Here is a 25,492-nt window from a genome sequence, read left to right as displayed (position 1 = left end):
GTGGGGTGCATTAGCTTTGCGAGGAGGTGTGTGATTCCTCAGCGTGAGTAGCTCTTAGGACAGGTGAGGGTCACATGTCTCATCAAACCCAAATGCAGAATTCAGCGGTGATATTGGAGGGGTGGTAATAGAAATAGTTGGCTGTGCCTATCATTGGCTCCAACACCACCTACTGTTGATCTCCCTGCCTTCTGTCCCACAAGTACCATCCGCCACTAGGTACAGAATCTATTTTTAAAAATGAGATTTAAGATCTTATATTCATGTATATGCTTTATTCCTTGTAAATTAATATATAATACAAATTCAACTTTAAAGTCTTTGATTCAGGTAAGTGTATAATTATCTTCAGAAATTTACAATTTATCCCTTGTAGCTTTTAGCAAGTGCTCATTTAATCAAGTGCCTGAAAAGAAACGAAAACCAATCTCAAATACGAAAACCAATCTCAAATACAGCTGAACATCAACAAAACCTATTATGATTTGCCTGTCATTTAAAACAGGCAGACAACTTAAACATCTGTGTGGGCATACACAGTAAGCCAGCAACTTGTGTGCATTCAGCTTTACGTGCATGTCAAAAATATATTTACAAAATTAAAAGAGGGCAGGTTCTGGAGGAGCACTAAGATGTCTCAGATAGTCTAGAGCAGGGCTTTTTATAGCCAGATCTCAACAGAACTCAGTTCTGGAACCTCTCACGTGGGTGGCATTGCCATTCTAAGAGAACGAGGGAGGTGTTCGTCATGAATTCCAGCACCTCTTTTTCTAGAAAAATAGTACTGGTCTAGAGAGATCCTAGAGATGAAATAAAATACAAAATTTGAAAGGGAAAGTACTGTATAGAGAGAAGAGAAAATAAAACAGAATAAAGTTTGGCTTTTTATAAAGAGGAATGGGGGAAGGGTGATAAAGTTTCAAAGATGTGACCAGTGCCGTGGCCAAGAAGGAATTTGAGGGGGATGGGAGAATACTGCTTGAGAATACATTATGTGGAATAGAAGCAGACCTACCAAAATGTTTTTAAGAGCCTAACTCTCCCCCAAACTGGTCTCCTCCTGACTCTTTGACGCCAACTTTCATCAGCCCTAGCCAGCACAACCAAGGGTCATGGAAGAGGGACTTGCAGTCCAAAGCATCTGAAAGGCACCTGCTCCTGAAGGTTCTAAATACTACTCTGGGCACATAACCCACACAATGGACTGTATAGAGAATACGAAGAACTCTAAGTACAGATGCTGAGGACAAGCAATAAGGGATGCCTACCATTCTAAAACTGTGGTTGTGAGCTGTCTGCTTCTGGAGACAAAATGCCACACTTAATGGATCTCAGTTTGAACCACAAATGCAGTTCTTCTGTCCCTATCTAGGACTGTAAGCAAAGAACACATTTTTTTCAATTTTATGAAATATTTATGTGAAGTAGTTCCTCATTTTAAGTATCAGGTGAATTAAAGTATCAAAAATATTTAATTGAGGTTGGAAGTTTGCCAGGAATTGGTAGATTTTCCAGTATCTAGAATTTTTTTTTTGCTTACCAACGAAGATCATTTGGCAGATTTGGGCAAGCATCTGTTTTTCAGCTATCTCCCAGGGCTGTTGCGAGGCCAAGATGGAAAAGTGAGTTCTTTGGAGCAACTTCAGCTTCAAAATATGAATACAGTAAGCACATATAATGTCATTCATAGTAGTTTATAGGAGAACTGAAACATAATTTACAGTGAAATCTTATTGTTTTAGATCAGGAGAATCCAACAGTGCCCTCCTGATGATGTTGTACTGTACTAGAGTTTCTGTAAGTCCCAGGCAGCAGAGGCAGTAGTTATAAACAGAGCTGGCCTGCCCATGAGGCAGGGTGAAGGGGCTGTGCAAGGTGGAGAAAGCACAAGAGGTGGTGCCCCAACACTGGCAGAACAGCCCTTGTTGGGAGCACTCCAGCATGCTGCATTGCAGCTTCTCCCCAGTCCCTGGGAAAGAGAAGACAAGCATCAAGCCCTTGCAAACTTGCTCCCACTTTTGCTGAGTTTGGTGAGAGTGGAGGGTATTCTGGTGTGTCCCTTCACCACTTTCCTTCCTCACCCCAGGAGAAGAAAAGTGACAAAGCCTTGTGAAATGAGTTCAGCAAGAGCGGGGGTGGGGTGGGAACATTACAGTGTGCAGCAGAAGTGGAGAGGGGGTGGCAGGGGGCACAGAAAAGCACATTCTGTTTTTGTCCCAGGTGGTGAAATGGGATAGGCCATTCCTGGTCATAAATGACAGTAGTTGTAGTCCAACAATCTGAAGGGCACCATGTTAGCAACCCGTTTCAGCTTTTCAGAGAAGACTGCTTAAGCCTTCTGCTTCTCTGCAATGTATCTCTGGCCCCAGACCATACTTTGAGGTCCATTTTAAATCAGAGTAGTGGTGAGCAAAGGAGCACTCTTCTTTGATCTCAATAATCCCCTTCTGAAGTAGCCGTTGGGACTGTGCTAATAAGCATCTGCATATAGGTTTTAGTCTGGCCCATATTTTTCTACTTGAAGCAGATATCTACTCTTTAACTTACAGTTGTGTTGATAGAATTTTCACATTCATTACTAAAATGTTGAAAAGTGGAATCTGAAATAGGCACTTTCCTGTAACTGTGTATATTATAGGCACAGGTTTGAGGGAGGGACATTGCAATTTACTGTGTGAACTGTCATACCATACAAGCATCTCCCCATTTATGCACGTATCTCTCATGTCCAACCACATATACTACATGCAATGTCAGGAAATAAATAAATAGATTAAAACTGCAAAAATGGCAAAAACAGCCAGAATAGAGTGGGAAAATGCAAAAATGGTGCAAAAAGAGTGGGGAGATGGCTAGCAATTCCAGGTGCCTTTGCAACTGCAACCCCAGGAGCCTTTGCACCAACCTTTGAGGCCTGTGGAGAGCTGGAGTTTTAGAAAGGAGGTTTGGAAGGAGCAATTGTGGTGGAGTCTAGAGGCTGTTTACAGGCTTTTTATATGGTGTTCCCCACTATACGTGATTTCATATATACATGCAGTACCCAGGAATGTAACCCCTTTGTAAGTGGCGAGTATTTCTTTGCATGTTTATTTACTGAATGTGAGTGCGGAAATGCAGAATTAGCTAAAGATTAGCAAAAAGAATTTTGGATTTAACACCATTTAAATTCAGACACATGTTAAAAGATAGGCAGTAGATCAGATCACAGATACATTTATTATTTGATTTTAAAGATGAATATGGACCTAAATTCAATGTCTTGCCATTTTTGAATGTGCTGTTGCATCGTATGTCCCTTTATTGCTTTTTCTCATTAAAAATATATATGCAGGAGCACATATTATGCAGGGACCATATGCTGAGTTCATAGAGATGAGGGAGCCTTACACAGAGTTATTATGGGATGCAGCACTATGGAAGCCTACTAATACTGATGATGTGGTGGCATTTGCTGACCACCCTCAACAGAATACTGCCTCTCTCATTTAACACATAAGTAAAGGGTGATAGGGAAATTAAAGGTAAAAGGGAAGGAAAAGAAAGGGGGGGAGCTGAGTCTACCTAGTACAATGATTTGCTCCTGAAGCTGCGGGGATGTCCCAGTTTTCCTTGTACTGCTAAGTTCTTGGATGTTTCACTGGAAAGGTCATTGCCGAGTTGGTTAAGACTGGCCACTGCTACTTTACTCGTTGGCAGCAAACTAAGTTCTTTGGTAGCTGTTGTGCTCTGCTGCGTCTCTCTCCTCTCTGTTCCTGCCCTGTCAGATAATGGAAGTACAAGAGCAAGTATGGTCAACCCACTCTTTCAGCTAACCAATCTAGGCCTCTCCACCTCTCTAGGCTTAATGGAGAGTTCCACCTATATACGGTACTTGTTCCATGTCTCAGGGCGGTCATCTGTATGGAAGTATATCACTGCTGTGAGGCTACCAAAACTGCAGCAAGGTGCCAAACAAGGTGCAAAACCTATATACAGTCATACCTTGGTTTAAGTACACTTCGGTTTGAGTACTTTCAGTTTAAGTACTCTGTGAACCCGTCTGGAACGATTTAATCCACTTTCCATTACTTTCAATGGGAAAGTTCGCTTCAGGTTAAATACGCTTCAGGTTAAGTACAGACTTCCGGAACCAATTGTGTACTTAAACCGAGGTACTACTGTAATTCTATATAAATTGTTGGGAATGGATTGGAACCAAAACCAACACAATTCACCACACTATAATATAAAAACCACAATATCGTTGCAGACAGAATATTATTTTTAATTTTAAAAGATGTTGCATTTATCTTTGAAAAGTAATTAGAGAAAATAGGCTTCCTTCTCCCTCATGGAAGTGCTTTGTGGATGCACAAGGCCTTCTTTTCACTGTAACTCCCTTCACATTTATCCAAGAACAGGTCCCATTGGACTCAATGGGATTTATTTCTGAGTAGACATGTACAGGATTGCACGGTTAATCACAATAGTCAGAAGATTCACTATTAGACCTCAAGACCCCGTGATGGAGCTCTGCTGGAGATCTTAGCGTATGGACAGGGAGACATAATGATGTTTCAGGTATCTGGAGACAACAATCTTCAGCAGAAGCCATGAAAGGCTTTAAAATAAGTACTAGCAATTGATTTGGAGGCAATGCAGTTTGTGAAACACTAGCATGACCACAACACTTAATCCCAGTTAGCAATTTTGCAGCCACAGTTTGAACTACAGTAATTGCTGTTTCTGAACTGGCTTAATCTTATTCCAATATATTTATGTCAAACCTGTATAGAAGGTGGAACCAGTTCAATATCATTAGATTTCTTCTAGGCTGCGTCCTTTAAGGAGTTAATTGTGTGTACTGTCTCATATGAAGAGGTTGTGGGCTTCTAGGAAGGCCCCAACATGAGAGAGTACAGTATGGGATGGTGGGCTTCCCTTAAAGGCCACCAAAATAAGACACTGGACTGCTGCCTAGTAGTCATCTTAGATACACAAGGGTAGCATGGGAGACATGGGCTATCTTCTCTTGTTCAGGAGGGGATTTTCCAGCAACAAAAAATGTTATGAGATAGCTGACTTTCTATACTTATTCTGAGCTAGCAAATAAAACCTTTTAAAGTACAAGTTGGTGTTTCTTTTATTGCCAACCTGAATCTAAAAGAACCCATTGCCCCTTGGCAACACTCTGCCTGAGGCTAGGCTACATCTAGATAGGGTTGGAGCTAATGCACCAGCCTAACCTAATAGTAACCTGACCTAAATAAGTTAGTCTAGACTCAACTGCTCAACTGTTAATTGGGTGAAGGCAGCTTGAATATTCAACAATAGCTCTGGCCCAACTGCACTGGATATCAATCTGTTTGTGAGACCACCTTTCCCATATGAACCTGACCGGACCCTGAGATAGTTATAAAGACTCTACTCTGCATGCCACTTCTGGGAGAGGTCTTGAGGTTGGCAACAAAAGAACAGACTTTTTTTCTGTAGTAGCTCCATGTCAGTGGAATGTTCTCTCCAGGGAGGCTTGCCCGGCACCAACTTTTTCATTGTTTTGGTGGCAGACAAAAAATGTTTTTTTGTTTTATTGAGCATTTGGGGAGCCCCAATGATTGGATATTTTTATTCAGATTTTGTTTTTAATGTATTTATTCATTTTTTCGGTATCACTATTCTTCGTTTTTGTAAATTGCTTTGAGACATTCCATTATGGGAAGCTATTCATTAAAATAATAATAACTAGAACAATAATGGGAAACTTATAGCCTATTATTCCTTACTACTGGTCACTATGGCTAGGGCTGATGGATTTGGAGTCCAACAACACTTGAAGGAACAAACGTTCCATGCTTCAGTAGTTCTAGTTACAGGTAGGAGGTAGCCGTGTTGGTCTGAAGTAGTTGAAACAAAATTTAAAAATTCCTTCCAGTAGCACCTTAGAGACCAACTAAGTTTGTCACTGGTAACCAATGACAAACCTAGTTGGTCTCTAACATGCTTCAGTAAGTACTAAAGGATGCTCAGTTCCATAGGGGCAACCTGTCCATCATATGACAAAGCTGGAAAAAGCAGCAACTGCACTCCAAAGATCTGTTCATGGCATACCCATTCCACTTGGAGGTGCACATTTCTTAACTGATAGATTTTGTCATATTAAAGGGTTTTAAATGTTCATAAATCTTAATAAAAATATATATGTTCTGATGGCATATTAGACTGCGATGACTTGAATATGTCCTCAGATCAGCTGACAATATAAACAACCACACACTTGGGTGCCTTGCCATTGTTAAAATTATTATTATTACTAGGGGCCTCCAAAGCTGGAAGTGGCCCTGGTCTCTCTGTATTTCTGAGGAAAGTACAGAGGAAAGAAGAAAAAATGCTGAGAATCATTAGGAAATAGAGATAATAGTGCATGCTGTATAAGTGCAGTGTGTGTGTCTTTCTTTCTTTCCTTTTCTTTTTGCAATATCTTGCTGTTTGGACAGCCATAGCTCATATCCACTGCCCATACAATTTAGTAACAGCAAAAACACCACAGAAAGTGCACTTTTGATGACACAGCATGCACTATTTTCTCTACATGGTGACAATCTCTATGTAAGTTATATGTAAAGTGGACTTTAGAGACATAAAACATTTTTTTTTACGAGAATGCGAAACAAAATACAAGCTGCTCAAAGTTTCAATAACACACTGGGCAATAGATATAGGACACAATATAGACTTAAACCTCTGGGAAAAACTATGGAAAAATGATTTGAAATTTACTGCATGTGATACATTGAAAGAGAATGATACGAAAATTATTGATATATGGTATTTAACTCCGAATAGGTTGGTTAAGATGTACAGAGCAGAATCAGATATGTGCTGGAAATGTAAAAAAAAATAAAAATGGAGGGAATTGTTTTTTCATATTCGGTGGACATGTAAAAAGGTAAAATAATATTGGGAGATGATCTACAATGAGTTCAAAAAAGATCGGAGTCCTTCCTGTTGGGAATAGTTCAGACAAAAATTCCTAGGTGCCAGAAAAAATTATTAATGTATGCAACATTTGTGGCTCAAGTTTTGTTAGCCCCAAAATGGAAAGCGACGGAGGTCCCAGGCAAGGAGGATTGGCAACTTAAGATGTTAGAATACGCAGAACCAGCAGGTTTAACACATAGAATAAGAGAGCAAGAAGATCATGTATTCAAAGAAGAGTGGAAAATATTTATTGAGTATATGGAAAGTAACAGTATAGAGCTGAAAATACTGGCAGCATTAAGATAAATTCAACAGTGTAATAAATATTTGAGTGATCTAAGAGTGGAGAAATGATTAAAATGGTTCAAGTAAAATGTACAGATGTAAAATGTATAGACAAGCAAAATGAACCATGGAAGGAGGAGGGAAGTCATTGGAGATATAATATTATGGGAAAAAAATGTTTGGAGATGTAAAATTGAAAATTCAATAAAAATGTAGAAACATAAAACAGAAAGTAAAGGAGGAGTTTAGTAATAAAAGATATTTTACCTTTGCAAGTAAAACTTCTGATAAACCATTTTGGTTCCAACAATCAATACAGGTAACAGGCATCCTAAAAGAAGAAGAAGAAAAACACAAGAAAAATACACCATACCTCGGTTTAAGTACGCCTCGGTTTGAGTATTTTCAGTAAGTACTCCGCGGACCTGTCTGGAACGGATTAATCCACTTTCCATTACTTTCAATGGGAAAGTTCGCTTCAGGTTAAGTACACTTCAGTTTAATTACTCCACGGACCGTCTGCAATGGATTAATCCACTTTCCATTACTTTCAATGGGAAAGTTCGCTTCAGGTTAAGTATGCCTCAGGTTAAGTACGGACTTCTGGAACCAATTACTATACACTCATACCTTGGGTTAAGTACGCTTCAGGTTGAGTACTCCATGGACCTGTCTGGAACAGATTAATCCACTTTCCATTACTTTCAATGGGAAAGTTTGCTTCAGGTTAAGTACGCCTCAGGTTAAGTACAGACTTCCGGAAACAATTGTGTTTGTAAACTGAGGTACCACTGTACTATCCTATTCAAAAAAAGGCTCATGAGAGGCCAAGAAAACTCATGCATAGTTCAAAACCAGATTTGAAAATGTCCTTCAAATGTTACTCAAAGCATAATAACACCTCTTGAATGTTAACAATAAAATACAATGATTTGTCATTTGGTGATCATAAGTTACTCCAAGACAAAAAAAACACCAATTATGATAGAGTAAAGATCGGTGATTCACTGCCTACACTGCTATTTAGTACCAGAAATCATTTTAAATTATTACCAGTAAATGCCCTGTGTGTGTGTGTGTGTGTGTGTGTGTGTGTGTGTGTGTGTTACAATGTACTTGTAGATTTTGGGCCCAAGAATGAGATTCATCAATTGATGAGCAAATATCTGAGCACCAGTGCCAAACTGATAAAATGTGGAAGATTTACAAAGCACCAATGGTGTGCACAATGTTCAGAGTCAATTCAACAAATAAGTACGGTAAATCCTGTCTAGCAAAGAAAAATATGGGAGAAACTTCTAGGGGCATGAGCTGATTTTAAACCCATACTTAAATTTCCCTATTGAAAATCAGGGGACTTAATTCAATAAGGAGAATTAAGCATGGACTTAAATCTCTTCAAAAAGTGAAACTTCAAAGTGCTTATCTCTGACCCCAGTATTTTTTGCTATTGGTAAAAAGCATCTGAAATTGTACAAAGCACTGGTATTTAAATATGTTTAATACATCTTCCTGTTTCTCCCATCCATTTTCAATAAATTACATACCAGCTATAATTACTCTCAGGAAAATACCTAGAAAAGAAGGGGAAATGGTTCTAATAAGCAAACTTCTTAGAAAAGAACATTGTAAGACTATTTATCGAAAGTCTACTCAGACTGGCAGCCTCATGAGAATGTACTGCAGCTCAAGGTGGATTTCATATCACAACTGGTTGATATGCTTTGCTTACTGCACGTACTCTCATATATGACTTGGTCATTTTAAACTTTCTCCTATACTAATCAAGAAATCATACAGGTTTAAAAGAATGATCATTGACTTTATTTGACTCATTAATTCCATTTTATTTTATTTTTTGCTTTTTGCTAGGATTAGAATTTGCTTTTACAATACTAAAGCTACAAGTCTCATTTTAAAAATAAGTACTTACAAATCCTCACATTTCATGAAAACATTGATACTCACATCCTCAAGCTGCTTAGAGAAAAGGTAGGACATAAATGTAATAATAAAACCATGGTTTTAAACTCATGATGCACCAAAATACCTTAATCGGTTTTAAGAAGCTGTGTGAAATTGGTTCTAGAAATGTGAAGGGACAGCAACAGATACATATAAAATACTACTTGATTTTTCAGTTTAAACATAGTAGGCATCAGATCTCAATGTGAGTATCACAGAGGGTGAATGGGCACACATCCCTTTTAAAACTATTTCCACTGTAATTAAAGAATCAACACTGCAACTTATTCATAAATGGCACTGGACTCCAGTACACCTACATTTGACAACTCCATTCCACCTGTATATTGGAGAGGTTACCAAATATTGGAGACCTTAATTCATCTTTTGTGGGAGTGCTTAAAGGTACAGGTTTGGGGAGATCTGTGTTCATGACCATATCTGAAATGTTACACTAGAAGGTTGAAATCGTTTTGCTCAATGTGGGGCTCAAACCCGCAATCCTGAGATTAAGAGTCTTATGTGTTGAGGTTTTTGCCTGTGTGAGGACGTGCATCTGGTCACATAGCAATTAAGAACTGGCAACATGCCCAGAAGGATGAATCTGCCATCTCTAGGGGCTCATAATCTGCCTGGTGATGGAAGCCTAGCAACAGCTCGGTGATTGGTGTAGAAACCTTTAAAGACTGAGTGTGAACATGTGCTCTGTGTGGAGAGTTCTGGAGAGTCTGTGTAGTGGAGCATGTGGAGTTGGTGGTTGTATATAGAGAGAGATAGAGAAGTACTGATCTATGTTCTGTTGTTTTCTTTATAAATAAAGGTGTACATAGTTACTCAGTACTAGTGGCAGTGAGTTCCTGTGTCCATACTACTTGCCTACATCTGCGACCAAGAAGTTTCTGCTGTGCCTGTGCTTACTCTGCTGAGTCCAACTGGTATTAGTTGGCATTTATGACAAGATCCAGCCTTGCTGGTCTTAACATTATGTTCTACCAAATGAGCCATCTCACAGGCATAGCTTTGCTTTCTCTTTCTCAAAGGCAAAACAAACATCTGTTATGTAAGTCACTTGTTTGTAATCTTCTGGCTACTGTGCATGTGTAGAAGGACACAGAAGGCTGTTCATTTCGTAAATGGTGTGACAGAGCATGGCATCTGGTGCTAATGGACAAGATCATACAAAGGTGTTAGCTAGCTAGAAGGGAAACTACAAATGGCATGCTTGAGACAAATTGGTTTCAGTTTATTTCTTTTATTAGCTCCCAAACAGAAGTGCTCAAACCTACGATATCTCACAGCTTCTTCCGGGGGGGGGGGTCGTTGGCCATCTTCTTCAATACATGTTTATATGATGAAAATATATTTGTATGTAACTGGCCATAAGGATTAAAATCAATGACTCATTTTGTTTTGTTTGTTTGCTTTTCAATAAAAACAATATTACAAAAAATTTAAAAAGCTAATTGGGCAGGGACGTGACGGGGTAGGTTCACCTATGAGGGAATGGTGAAAGAAATGGATTTTTGCTTGGGGCACCGTAGAAGATGGCTTAAAATAACATCTCTCCGGCCATCACAGGGTAATTAGAGGCTGAGAATGGGAGTAATCAGCCTCCCTAAATCTTCCCATGGGTACGGGAAGACGCAGTCTCAGCCGCAGATGCCCATCAACCAGCTTCGACTTCGGAAAGAAGGAGGGGCTGGGGGCACTGGATGGAAACCCCCAAGATGGTCTGGCACTCCTGAACGCTGCTTTTACGAGCGAACCAAATTCCATGGCTTAAGAATAATAATTGGATTTAAGTTTTGGACATGCTTCAGATGAAGAGGGAAGATTTATTCTGCTAAACCTAGCCTCTGAGGAAATAAAAGATAACCGAAGAATGATTACAGCAGAGCGCTAGAATGGTATGTGATGGAGTTGACCGGTGTGTGTGTGTGTGTACTTTTTTTCTTTCTTTTTGCTGTGCCTTAATATCTACCTAACAAAACCTCCCTTAGAAGAATCGTCTATAACTTTTATAAAGCAAGCGAGATTGGAAAGTTGAATTTATTGTGATAATTTTTTTTAAAAAAATAGACTGTGTGGAAATGAAAATATAAACAAATAAAGCTTTTATTTTTGGCTTTCCCTGGAAGGTGATTAAGAGTCCCTAAAATATGAACATCAAATAGAAGCAATCTCGTTAGCAGCTGGAACTTGGTCAAGAAGTTTCTTGGATATGACGCTGTTATAATTGGGGTCCACCATGTTAGAGCCAAGATCGGGCCACAAAACAGTCAAAGGGGGAGTGAGCCATAATTATCCTCATTAGATGTGTATTTCCAGTTTTGATCTGGCAATATTTCTCCTGAAAAGGTGTACTATGTAGCCGGTCTTGAGAAACTAATGAACAGAGGCTTGATTTGATTTATTGGAATTGTTTGAAGATGGTGGCAGCTGGCTGTGAAAAGACTCTTGGATTCCTGGATTGACTTGGCAAGATTCCAGCTTGTGAGGAGACATTGCTAACTAACAGATGGGAATCATAGGCATAAAATTCACACAGAATCATATATTGTTTGGTTAAACTCACTTGCTGGAATGACTCAGGGTCTTGAAGGGGAAAAAAGATAGAATAATAATACTGGTAATAGAATTATTGGAAATGATATGGTCTATATTGATTAGAAATGCAGTGTATTATAAGACGATTAGGCCTCTGAGCCTGAAGCATGGGAAGTCTGATTTAAAATTTTTATAATTTGGCAGAAGATTTGGATTAATTGTTTAATTGATATTTGTATAATTTATATAATTCAGAATATGATTGGATGTTTAAAGTGGGAAATTTAATAAAAATGATTTATTAAAAAAAGAAAGAAATGGATTCTCCAGTCTCTCAGAATAAATATCCTTCTTCCTAGGTCATTATATCAAATAGTAGAGGAGAATCTGAAGTGACTACAAAGAAGGCCAGCTAATCATTTAAATTTTGATGCACAACTGTGAGATAAACTGTCTAGATTCTGTAACTCTATGGAAGCATATATTTAAAAGGAGGCAGTCTCATATCAATTGAAAAATATTTGGCATGTTACATTTTCACAAGGATTAATACTTACTCAGATAACAATGCGGAGTGTTAGGCACCCATTTTTTTCCACCAATGTATTTAAACTTAGATGATCCTTTCAAAGAATAGCCACCATAGCACTGAACAATAACTTCATCCCCAGGATAATAGTATTCTTTTCCCCCATGTTTTATTATTCCATTAGAGATATGGAGTTTAGCAATGTCTGGGGATGATCTAACTGAAAACAAACAATGATCATAAATAATAAAGTAACACAAAAGTCCACATAGAAATAATATTATTTTTCCAAAATCTTTCATACTGCATGAGGCTTTTTCTACTCCTTTGTTATGCACCAATATGCTATCTGGTGATATTTTTCTAGAAAAAGAGGTGCCAGAACACACCATGAGCACCTCCTTCATTCTCTTTGAAATGCAATGCTGCCCACCTGAGAGGTGCTGGAACTGAGTTCTGGTGAGTTCTGGCTGGGGGAAAAAGTCCTGATGCTATCTGAGCCAGGGTGTTGAGATTTGATTAATCACCAAAATAGCTTTGTTGCTGCTTCCTCCTGTGGTGTGGCTAGACTCTTAGGTCATGGTTGCAAAGCTGTGTGTGATGCATCAAAATATTGATTACAGTGGTACCTCTTCTTACATTCACCTTGGGTTATATATCCTTCAGGATATGTACGCGGCAAACCCGGAAGTATTTTTCCAGGTTTCACCGCACATGCATGTGCTGAAGAGAAGCACTCTACCGTGCTGTGCGCAAGCACAGAAGCAGTCCCTCTGGGTGCAGAAACCTTGGGATCTGACTGGAGCTCTGGAACAGATCCCGACTGCAACCAGAAGTACCACAGTACTAGTTTGTGGATCCTTGTTGTTGTTTAGTCATTTAGTCGTGTCCGACTCTTTGTGACCCCATGGACTAGAGCATGTCAGGCACTCCTGTCTTCCACTGCCTCCCGCAGCTTGGCCAGACTCATGTTGGTGGTTTTGAGAACACTGTCCAACAATCTCATCCTCTGTTGTCCCCTTCTCCTAGTGCCCTCAATCTTTCCCAACATCAGGGTCTTTTCCAGGGAGTCTTCTCTTCTCATGAGGTTCCAGGGAGTCTTCTCTTCTCATGAGGTTCTTTTCCATGGGACTCTCAAGAGTCTCCTCCAGCACCATAATTCAAAAACATCAATTCTTCGGCGATCAGCCTTCTTTATAGTCCAGCTCTCACTTCCATACATCACTACTGGGAAAACCATAGCTTTAACTATACGGACCTTTGTCGGCAAGGTGATTTCTCTGTTTTTTAAGATGCTATCTGGGTTTGTCATTGATTTTCTCCCAAGAAGCAGGCGTCTTTTAATTTCGTGACTGCTGTCACCATCTGCAGTGATCATGGAACCCAAGAAAGAAAAATCTCTCACTGCCTCCATTTCTTCCCCTTCTATTTGCCAGGAGGTGATGGGACCAGTGGCCATGATCTTAATTTTTTTGATGTTGAGCTTCAGACCATATTTTGGGATCTCCTCTTTCACCCTCATTAAGAGGTTCTTTAATTCCTCCTCACTTTCTGCCATCAAGGTTGTGTCATCAGCATATCTGAGGTTGTTGATATTTCTTCTGGCAATCTTAATTCTGGTTTGGGATTCATCCATGATGAATTCTGCATATAAGTTAAACAAGCAGGGAGACAATATACAGCCTTGTTGTACTGCTTTCCCAATTTTGAACCAATCAGTTATTCCATGTCCAGTTCTAACTGTAGCTTCTTGACCCACATAGAGATTTCTCAGGAGACAGATGAGGTGATCAGGCACTCCCATTTCTTTAACAACTTGCCATAGTTTGCTGTGGTCGACACAGTCAAATGCTTTTGCGTAGTCAGTGAAGCAGAAGTAGATATTTTTCTGGAACTCTCTAGCTTTCTCCATAATCCAGTGCATGTTTGCAATTTGGTCTCTGCTTCCTCTGCCTCTTCGAAATCCAGCTTGCACTTCTGGGAATTCTCGGTCCACATACTGTTTAAGCCTGCCTTGTAGAATTTTAAGCATAACCTTGCTAGCGTGTGAATCCTTAGTAGCGTGTGGATCCTCAGGAGAGGTAAATGGTGTGTGTGTGTGTGAGAGAGAGAGAGACAGAGAGAGAGAGAGAGAGACCCAGCATCACCCTCTCTTTACTTGTCCCAACAATTCACAAGCTAGCTATTGAGCAAGACACACAGCATTCAGCTTTGCAACTATGGCCTAAACACCATCATTTTAGCTTCATGCCATTCCACATTACGAGGAATGAGAGAATTCAACAGTTGCAGTTTATATTTGAAGCTACACTGGACATTGTGTTACCCGAAATTACTATTATTTTTACTTTGCCCCATTGTTTCTAGACTTTGCTTTGCAAATAAGGTAAAACAATGTACATTTACATCCATCAAGTAGTGCATTACTGCATCGCCTCTTCCATAAACATTTAGCACAATACTGTCAAAGGAAGCAGCACTATGTTAATATTAGTACAGTAGCAGTATCATTTATTATTTGTTTATTTATCAAATTTATATCCCTCCTTTTCTCCTGAAAGGAGCCCAGGTAATAGCTTCCCTGCAAAGAAACCCAGAAGTGAATGAGATGAGATGCACTCTATATTAGAGAAAAGGCCTGTGGATAAAAATATATCATTCACTATTTCATTTTATTAAGGAGATAATGTTTTAATATTAGAACATTAGCAGGGGAAAGCAAACTATTAAATTATTCACTATAATGGCTTGTAGTCAATGCAGCACTAAGGTGAATGTTCCATCAGTTCATGGATTTATCCTTGTGCAACTGACAGTTCTCCTGTTCCTGCAAAATCTCTTCTGTGGGTTTCACTATCCCTTTGGAGCTATAGGGATGGTGCAAGCCATACATGGAAGGAGGAGATGGGTGAAATCTCCTTACACTAGTATAAAAACTAGTTGACTACCACCCATTACATTTTCACTGCTTTTCTCCCTTTTCGATAACACTAGAAAAGGGGTCCCCAAACGTACCCGGATTTGGGCTGGAGCGCAAGCACATACTATTTCCGGCCGACTTCTGGGTCAAAAAGGCACCGGAAATAGCTGGTGCACATGCGCACGAGCCTCCTCCGGCCCGGAAGTGCACCGGAATTGCCGGGGGCTGCATAAATGAGCCTCGTGGGCTGCATGCGGCCCATGGCCTTAGTTTGGGGAACCCTGCACTAGAACATATAACACTTAGAAGCTGTTGCAGTGAAGCTGAATGCTGGAGTATTCAGAACCTTATTCACACAACATATAAACTATGGAACTCTCCTGCCCCCCCCCAAGAGGCAGTGATGACCACCAAGTTGGATGGCTTTAAGAGATTTAGACAAATTAATGGAAGATAAAACTATCAGGTGCTATTAGCCATGATGGATATGATCTGTCTCCATGATCGGAGACTGTATACTTCTGAATACTAGTTGTTGGAAAGCACACAAGGGGTGGGTGCTCTTGTGCTTGGGTGTCCTGGCTTGCATGCTTCCCATAGGCATCTGGTTGGTCACTATAAGAATATGATGCTGGGTGGGGGTGTGTGTCATTCATCTTCTCTAGCAGGATGCTCTTATATTTATTTATTTATTTATTAAATTCAGCACAACTGATCAATAGTTATGGTTTTGTAAAACCAGTGAAAATAAGCCCTTTCTTCCCTTAGTATGCTATACACACAAAAAGCAAAAGCCTGCCAATTTGTTCTCTGACAGCTGGCTGTGGGACTTATTGTCCTCAAGCAATATAAATAGGAAAATGATTTTATTCCTCATCAAATAAAATATACTCCTTCTAGTTGCTCTGAAACTACATATTAAGGGGAAGGGATTTAAAGCCCAGGTAAAAAGAAAGAATGGTGGGGTGTAAGAACTGAATAGCTTCAGGAAGTGTTCAGACAAGGTTTGGGTCCAGGTTGCCTATCTCTGATTTAGACAATTGGGAAATAGTATCTGTCTTGAACATGGTATTAGAAGCAGAGTGCCATCTAACCTACAGTTGCTGTGAAAAGGCAAACTCTATGATGAGGATTAGAAAAAAGGATGAAAAATGAAACTGCCTATTGCATGCCTTTATATAAATCTATGGTGCAGCAACACTTTGAATATTGTGTACAGTTGTGCTTACTGCAATGCAAAAGAGCAGTATTGTAGAGCTGGAAATGATGCATAAAAGCGAAAGCAAAATTATGAATGGATTGGAGCAACTCTTTGTGGAAAGGGTATAATATTTAGGGCATTTTAATTAGGAAAAAAAGATAAGGGGGGGGTCATTATAGAGGTATATAAACTTATTCAAGAAAATGGATACGGGAATATTTTTCTCCCCTTCTCATAGTATACTAGAGTCCAGGGTCATCTAATCAATCTGAATAGGAGATTCAGGACTGACGAAACAAAGCTCTTCACGCAACACAGTTAAACTATGTAATACATTACTGTACTACAAAATGTAGTTATGGAAGCCAACTTTGGACAGTTTTGAAAAGGGATTAGATACTTGTAATCTGATGGAGAATAAGGCTATCAAGGTCTATATGATACAGTCATAATTGTTATATATCAGCAGCAACATGCCTCTAAATACCAATTGCTGGGGTCATGAATAGGAGAGTGCAATAGCACCATGTCCTGAGTGAGGGCTTCCCATAGGTATTTGGTAGACCACTGTGTGAACAGAATGCTGGACTAGAAGAGCCTTTGCTGGGCTCAGTTTATTCCCTGGGGGCGGACCCAAGAAAAGCCCATTGGTTGGTTGCCCCCGCCCCGGGAATCCCCGGGTCCAGGCCTGCCAGCCAAAGGCCAATCTGCAAGCAGGCCCACAGTCCTCCCCAGCTGACTGCTGGATCACTGACCAGGCCCGTGGCCAGGCTGCAATGCCGTCTGACCATTTAAAGTAAGTGGACTTGTCTAACCTAGTAGGGCTTTTAAGTTTTTATCTTCTTTATCAACAGACGTCAATACCACAGAGCTGAATTTATACATACAGAAACAAAGTTGTATAGGGGGATCCCACTGATTGTAGCCTTTGCATTCTGCTTTCATCTCCATGGTTTCATCAGGAAAAGAATACTTTTTATCACACTGCACAGAAATGATACTTCCAAGTTTATAATGAGGTTGTGGTGGATGTACACTTCCTTTTAGAATTCCTGGAGCACCACAAATATCTTGAGAAACTATAACAAGAAAAATAAAACCACAATATATATAAAATAATGTCTACATCATTTTAGCCTTGCTTTTATAAGTTCATAGTAGGATTCCAGGTATTACCATAATATCACATACCTGAATTTTGGGTAATCTATGAAAGTAAGTCACAAAATGCAGTTTTACTACTAATTGCTTCATGGCCAAGTCATGCAAATCCCATTCCTGTGACATCATCAAAAGTAACTTCTGTTCTCTGAGTATTTTCTGAGCAGTCACACATTGGCAAGCTTGTAAAATAGCCACTTGACTGGTTGTGGTAAGCACAGCTCACAGGTAACCAGGCTAAGAAACTTCATCAGGCAGCTTCTTTCTTTTTGGGCACAAATGACTAACAAAAATCAACGGAGAGGGCCCCCAAATATATGTAACAAAAGACAAAGTAACCGATGGGGAACTACCTTCATAGACGACAGCCATAGATCCCCTTTAGTACATCATTTTGCTTTTTTATATTACTTTCTTAAAAACATGGTGCAAAATGTTAACATTTGTTTGATAATATTGTTATAGGTTGGTAGGTGCTATAATTTAATTAAGCTTTGCATGTTAAAACTGTGTATCAGACCCCCAAGTGTTAGAATGTAATCAAGAATGTAATCGTAAAACAAGTCTAAGTTGCATGTTAGATATTTCTAACCTTCTGAAATTAGCATTTATGAAATGCTAATTATGTAAGGCAAACTTCCTAAATTGTATATTAGACATTTCTAAAGCCTAGGAGATCAACATGTGTCATTTAATTAAGTCATTTAATTTCTTTTTGAGGTGTTAGCCTGGGGCACCCTTATATCGTAGAGTCAGGTTGTTTATTTGTACAAATAAACCAAATATCATAAAGACATCCCAGGCTCCACTGTGCTTCATTTTCCAAAAGGAAACACAGACCCTAGATAAGTGTCTGGTACTCCTTTGACTCTGGCACTGCTGTGGAGACTGGCAATGGTATTTAACAATGTTATAATATGTACAAATATAAAGTCACAATAATATGACATCTCATTTGTTTCTTCCGTAAGCTCTTAACCATTTGAATTCAACCAAATGGTTGAATATTACAAAGGACTGTAATAAAAACGGGATTCCAATATTAAAAAATAAATTTTGAAAAGCTTCATAAGATAATGTAATTTAAACATTCAAATTCAAAACTGCAATCCAACAGGGAAGAATTTAGACTCCTCCGCAAGGAGTAAGTATACCAGTATGTTGCTGCTGATCAAAATTTGGCTGAGGTCTTACAAAACAGAGGACCATCTATGAATGATTCTCCGTTCTGATTCTGATGAAATATGAAATGAGATTCAATCCTGGAAATCTTGTCAGTTTATAATCTGTATTGTTTGCAGAACTTCTTTCTTTTATAAATAGTGGCCACAGCTTTGAGAATCTATTTCTATTTTATAATTTTGTTCTCATATGTTCAAGTTCTAATAATTATTATCTGTGATATCTTTCATATGAATTCTCATGACTTTGGCTTTTGTTATAAATAACTAACATACCTCTGTGTGACTAGTGAGGCTAAATAATCACTCTTTAAACTATGTGTTTCAACATACTTCTTTGCATGCCTGCATTTCGGAATGTGCACGCCCTAGGCATAAATGTCGTTTTAAATGGCTTCTTATTGTTGAATGCAGAAACATAGATGCTAATATTTTTGTTTTTAAATAATTCTTACTCTTTTTGCAGGATGGTGCTTTAGGGATCCAAGTATTGTTCGCCACACATCGAATGATATAACTTCCGATCATGAAGTATCCAATTTCACATTCAAATGTAATATTGCTGCCAAAGGTATAGTAATCTTTAAACTCACTTATCTTCTTTACTCCATCTTGAACTACTGGATCTGCACATATAATCACTGAAAGCAGAAATAATATTAAAAATCAAAATCCCTTAAAAACAGAACCCTTACATTCCTACGTTATTACAAGATATTTTTCTGCTGAACTTTACTAAAAATTAATATATTCCGTCATCAATCTAGAAGATCTTTGAAAATGAGACTATAAATGCTTTTCTGTGAGACTGCATAGAACACATGATGAAAAAAGGCTCCTGCTATCTTAAGGCCTCTTCCTACAGGTATTTTCCTGTTTGAGGAATACCCATTATTTTAGTAATGGCTGCTGCAAATCAAAGGTCTCCAAAACTAGTCCCATCTGCTGAACTAATCCTTAGAAGGATCCAAATATATTTCCTCCAATTAGCACTTAAACGTACTGTATTCCTAGCAATCAAACAGTTCATGGGGAAATTATGTCTCCAACAAGCACTGCTATGTATCAGTGGCTATACCGCAGCACTTGTGTGAATCAAAAGAGATGGAAGACATTATCACACAATCCACATTTTCAAACTTTCTTTCAGAAGGAAAATACAGCCCTCTCTGAAGCACAGCAAAATCATCTGTGCCATACCAGTAGAAGTACATACTGGTGGAAATTATTCACTTTGTTAATGGGCAAGAGTTATCTTTCCTGCTTTTAGACTAACAGGGACTAAACCATAAACAGATAATTTAAAATGGAGCATTGTTATGTTTTTAATATGAAGTAGTGCTTTACGCAGGTGGCACTGTGGGTTAAACTGCAGAGCCTAGGGCTTGCCGATCAGAAGGTCGGCGGTTCGGATCCCCACGACGCGGTGAGCTTCTGTTGTTCAGTCCCAGCTTCTGCCAACCTAGCAGTTTGAAAGCACGCAGTGCAAGTAGATAAATAGGTACTGCTCCGGGGGGGAAGGTAAATGGTGTTTCCGTGTGCTTCTCTGGTTTGCCAGAAGCGGCTTAGTCATGCTGGCCCACATGACCCGGAAGCTGTATGCTGGCTCCCTCGGCCAGTAAAGCAAGATGAGCACTGCAATCCCAGAGTCGTCCGCAACTGGACCTAATTTACCTAAAGATAAAAGGGTCCCTTTCCCTTTACCGCTTTACTGTACTTCTCACTACCAAAAGATTCTATCTCAGAAAGTGAGTAGAAAAAACAGACCTTTATGAAAAGTATTATAACATCCTACCTCCACCCAGAGAAGAAAAATCTGTGTTAATTGGACCAGTTTACTCTTCTCTAGTGGGTATGTATCCAGCCACTGAATGTATAATGATAATTGGGTAGGCATTACAAATGGGAATGATGCCACCCATTCTGTATGAAAAAATACCTGACTTTGTTTTACTGCAAGGAGTATGTGCGATAGACATACTCCTATACACTCAAATCCTGAGGAACATCCTTGTTTTCTGTGATTCAGCAATCACCCATTAATGAACCAGGAAGTTAATGCTTTAGCCTTTTCCCAAATATCAATAATTTCTATGATTTCATTCATTGGTTAAAATTGTAAAAGTCAAGTGCCAGAAGGCTTTTTACAACAACAACAAAAAGTAGACAAAATAAGAGCCTGGACATTTTGCCGTTTATCTCAAATTCTTAAAAAATGTAAGGTGGGAAAGGGATGCAACAATACAGCAGAACCTCCTGACAAGTCAACAGGTTTTGTTTTTTATAATCATCATGAAGGAAAAACTGGTATATATTAAAAAAAACAACCTTGGCATTTTGGGGGTTTACTGCTCCACAGTGGTCTATTAGTCTTATCAACATCACAGTATATAATAGGTTCTCCAATGAGTGAGTAAGTCTCCTTGCAGCTGTATTTGATCACTATTCCATAAGGATAAGGAGGTGCAGTTCCGTTATGGGATCCACCAGGAATGTTTGGAGGCTTTATACATACAACTCCTAAAAGAAAATCGAATAATTCAGCAAAATGGTAAAACTGTCAACAGCATACTGTTGAAAACTCCCAAACATACCATGTAACAACTTCTATTTTAAATACATTTATTTAGAAGTGATAAATACCTATTCGATTCCTCAGTTAAATTTATTTCTTTATTTTACCCAAAATGAACAAAATCATAATAAGAGAGGCTCACATTTTGGCAGCAGGGTATTACCATTGGTTGTGATTCTGAGAGTCATTCTCTGTGGTGTTGCACATACAGGAACACATCTGCAGTTCTGTGCAGACAGGAAGACTTTTTGGAAGTACTGAAATACACTCAATATCCTGGCTTATTTTCCTGTTAGATTAATAGAAAGTAAGCCAGAAGTTGCTGCTTCTTATGTTAACAGAGAACTCTGCCTTAATACAAGCCAGGATCTTCATACTGAAATTGATGCACAACCAGGGGAGGAGGAGAAGAGGGAGAGGAGAAGACGCTTGGGTCAAGCGCTCATTCCCACCTTCATAGAATGATTGTCAGAACTGCACTATTAATTTTCTGCAGTCGATGTTCCTTATTGTACAATCCTATGCATAGCTACTTGAAAAGTAAGCTCAAGATAAATGTGCACATTTAAGTGTATTTAAACCTAACCTTTGTTATTACACCACATTTTAAGTCACACTGAATCTGCCTTTTACCATCATGGAACTCAAGATAGAACGAATAGGGTAAGTACATATACTATCCAAGCACTGAGCAGATTCCAGACCAGTTGAGCTTTCTATATAATAATAGCTGCACATGCAAATATTCTGTTTTATACTTTTTCATGAATGAAGAGTGCTATTACTGCGGGGAATATCTATTTAGATCTCTATATGTAACCCTACTAACCACGTACACTAACCTTTACATGCAATCTGAATCCTATTCCTTATGGAAACATAGGGACGATGTGAAGATAACTCATGACACCAGAACCTTGGTGGACTGGTGCCTGATGCATTGGTGGACTGGTGCCATCATGCATTCTGGAATATAGCCTCCTTTGTGTTCCCTACCCACCTGGCCCCAATGTAATCCTCATCTCAACCGAATGCTACATGACATTTTGTACATACTCTCAACAAAGGTTTAAAATAACAATGTTAAGTGTGTCCTCTTTCCTTACATGAGCAACAATAATGGAGCAGGACCCTTTGTCTTATCAAATCAATTGATCCTCTATGGGGGGATTTTTGGCTGGGAAAGTTGCCCATAAATGTGGACTAAAGAAGAAAGTAATTTGTGGAGTAAAGAAGAAAGTAATTTGTGGAGTGCTAGAACGTAACCCTTGTGTAGGTGGGGAGTCGCCTGTACAGCCAGCAGCACTTACCTTCTTCAAATGCCTTCTGTATGCCTTTGGGTGTATCTGTATATACACAAAGTTCTCCCTGCTTTTTACCTCTTATCTGATTTCACCTACAGTGGAACCTCGGTTTATGAACACCTCGGTTTACGAATTTTCGGTTTCCGAACGCCGCGGACCCATCTGGAACAGATTAATTCACTTTCCATTACTTTCAATGGGAATGTTCGCTTCAGTTTATGAACGCTTCAGTTTATGAACAGACCTCCGGAACCAATTACACCCATGCTTTGGGTTAAGTACGCTTCAGGTTGAGTACTCCGCGGACCGTCTGGAACAGATTAATCCACTTTCCATTACTTTCAATGGGAAAGTTCGCTTCAGTTTATGAACGCTTCAGTTTATGAACAGACTTCTGGAACCAATTGTGTTCATAAACCGAGGTACCACTGTATTCTTAGAAGTTTTTAGCAAATTCTTTTGTGAAATTTTCTAGACTGCGATCTGCCATAGCCACTTTGAGAGCTTTTTGTTTTATAATCAAGCTGTGTAAATTTTATGAAATTAAAATATTCTTACCATAGTCTCTGTCAGTTAAATGCTTATAAGGACAAAAGCCATTTACAATTGACGAGACATTATTTCTTTACTCCTGGCTGAATTAATATTACCTAAACCCAATCTTGGAGGTTGGTGTTGTTTAAATAGCTTAAGAAAGTGCAAACCAGAAAGTTATCAGTAAGAAGCAGGGCGGGATTCAATTACCTCTGGGTGCTCAACATTCCGTGTAATTTAGATATGTGTTGATTAGTCTAAACTTAGAGACCTCATTTAGACATCTACAATAGCATTTTAAATAAGAAATCTGTAAACCCTATAACTAACATTTTTTATTTTATTTGTATTGTATGCATAACATACTACATTTTGAAAATGCTTGAGGAATTCATTCTTTGCAAATTCCAGTACCTAACTTGCTGGATTCACAACTTGCAGACTAATGCAAGGAATCAGAATAAAGTTGTCCTTCAGATTTCGCACTCCAAAATTTCAGGTGTAATTTTTGATTTTTTAAAAAAAGCACGAAAACACAACATATATAAAATATGTTTAGAAAGCCGGAATTAAGATTGCCGGAAGAAATATCAACAACCTCAGATATGCTGATGACACAACCTTGATGGCAGAAAGTGAGGAGGAATTAAAGAACCTTTTAATGAGGGTGAAAGAGGAGATCCCAAAATATGGTCTTAAGCTCAACATCAAAAAAAATAAGATCATGGCGACTGGTCCCATCACCTCCTGGCAAACAGAAGGAGAAGAAATGGAGGCAGTGAGTGATTTTACTTTCTTGGGCTCCTTGATCACTGCAGATGGTGACAGCAGTCACGAAATTAAAAGACGCCTGCTTCTTGGGAGAAAATCAATGACAAACCTAGATGGCATCTTAAAAAACAGAGACATCACCGTGCCAACAAAGGTCCGTACAGTTAAAGCTATGGTTTTCCCAGTAGTGATGTACGGAAGTGAGAGCTGGACCATAAAGAAGGCTGATCGCCGAAGAATTGATGCTTTTGATTTATGGTGCTGGAGGAGACTCTTGAGAGTCCCATGGACTGCAAGAAGATCAAACCTATCCATTCTGAAGGAAATCAGCCCTGAGTGCTCCCTGGAAGGACAGATCGTGAAGCTGAGGCTCCAATACTTTGGCCACCTCATGAGAAGAGAAGACTCCCTGGAAAAGACCCTGATGTTGGGAAAGATTGAGGGCACAAGGAGAAGGGGACAACAGAGGACGATATGGTTGGACAGTGTTCTCGAAGCTACGAACATAAGTTTGACCAAACTGCGGGAGGCAGTGGAAGACAGGAGTGCCTGGTGTGCTCTGGTCCATGGTGTCACGAAGAGTCGGACATTACTAAACGACTAAACAACAACAACATGTTTAGAAATGTATGATTCGTTCCTGTATTCTTTTGACTGAATTATTTAATATGAGCTTTTTAAGGATAATCTATGTTGTAATTTTATTTATTAAAATTAAGAAAAATATACAAAAACCAGAAAAAGTAATGCATCTTTTTGTGAGAATATACATGCTTCAATACTGTATGTATTTCCATGTGGCTCTTTTAAATTAGCAGGTTACTATGGAAATGAGACAGAACAGATTTATGAATACCGTAGCTGTGGAACAAACACAGAATAGGAACTAACTAATTTGCTTATTTTAATGTCCATGTTTACTAAATTTTAAGGAAAATTCATAGCCCAATTGTCCCACTGAGTTCAATATAGGGCTTTCTCCTAAGGAAGTGTTCATAGGAATGCAGCCTTCAGGTGCAATCCTCTATATCCCTACCTGGGTACAAACCTCCACTGAACACAGTGAAACAGACTTCCAAGAAAACAACTGTGCTGTTAATCACAAAAAATATCACTCCAAATTTGTAAATAATTTACACTACTTACGCACACAACGTGGAGGTGGATTACTCCAGCGAACATCACTTCCATATTCCTCACATGTGTTCCAACGTTTCCCAATCATTTTGTATCTGAATGTACAGGATAAAAAATCCAACCAAGTGATGCTCAAGCCATATAAATCAGAAGTACAGTTGGTAGGCAGTTCATAGAGTGGTGCTGTTCAGGTCTACTCCAATCTAGATAAGGTCTTACTGCGCTTAAAATATCAAGATTGCAGCTGGGAGGTACTGCCCGATCTAGCCCTGATTCTTCATGTTTTCTAAGCTTATGATAATTTTAAAATCTCTTGCTAATTATGCTGTTTTAAAAGTGCATTTTATATTGAACTTTTTTTACTGTTTTCTTCTAAAATGTTTAAGAAAAAATAGTTAACTTCGCTGTGTTGAACGTGCATTCTG

The 25,492-nt window shown here is 39.0% G+C and overlaps 1 protein-coding gene across 1 annotated transcript; it reads right to left on the bottom strand.

The window, feature by feature from the left end:
• Positions 1–3,561: 3,561 nt before the first annotated feature.
• LOC118078875 (C4b-binding protein-like) lies at positions 3,562–25,155 on the bottom strand. The gene is made up of 8 exons (XM_060277483.1): positions 25,077–25,155; positions 21,075–21,266; positions 19,202–19,387; positions 17,292–17,483; positions 12,312–12,503; positions 8,790–8,816; positions 7,510–7,573; positions 3,562–3,757 (listed from the first exon to the last, which is right to left on the bottom strand). The coding sequence occupies exons 1-8, from the start codon at positions 25,153–25,155 to the stop codon at positions 3,562–3,564; spliced, it is 1,128 nt and encodes a 375-aa protein (XP_060133466.1).
• Positions 25,156–25,492: the final 337 nt, after the last annotated feature.

The sequence above is a fragment of the Zootoca vivipara genome, chromosome 7 (genome assembly GCF_963506605.1).
Source record: "Zootoca vivipara chromosome 7, rZooViv1.1, whole genome shotgun sequence".
NCBI classification, from domain to species: Eukaryota; Metazoa; Chordata; class Lepidosauria; order Squamata; family Lacertidae; genus Zootoca; species Zootoca vivipara.
The sequence above is the reverse complement of the archived record's forward strand: the minus strand, read 5'-3'. Positions and strand labels throughout refer to the sequence as shown.

What these genes read in the sequence shown, in the direction of transcription:
- LOC118078875 (XM_060277483.1), bottom strand. Translation starts at nt 25,155, where the DNA reads ATGATTGGGAAACGTTGGAACACATGTGAGGAATATGGAAGTGATGTT. An exon ending in TAAACCCCCAAAATGCCAAG is followed by an intron (nt 19,388 to 21,074) that starts GTTGTTTTTTTT and finishes TTCTGCTTTCAG; the next exon opens with TGATTATATGTGCAGATCCA. An exon ending in CAGAAGTTTTACTTGCAAAG is followed by an intron (nt 3,758 to 7,509) that starts GTAAAATATCTT and finishes ATTATCTGACAG; the next exon opens with GGCAGGAACAGAGAGGAGAG.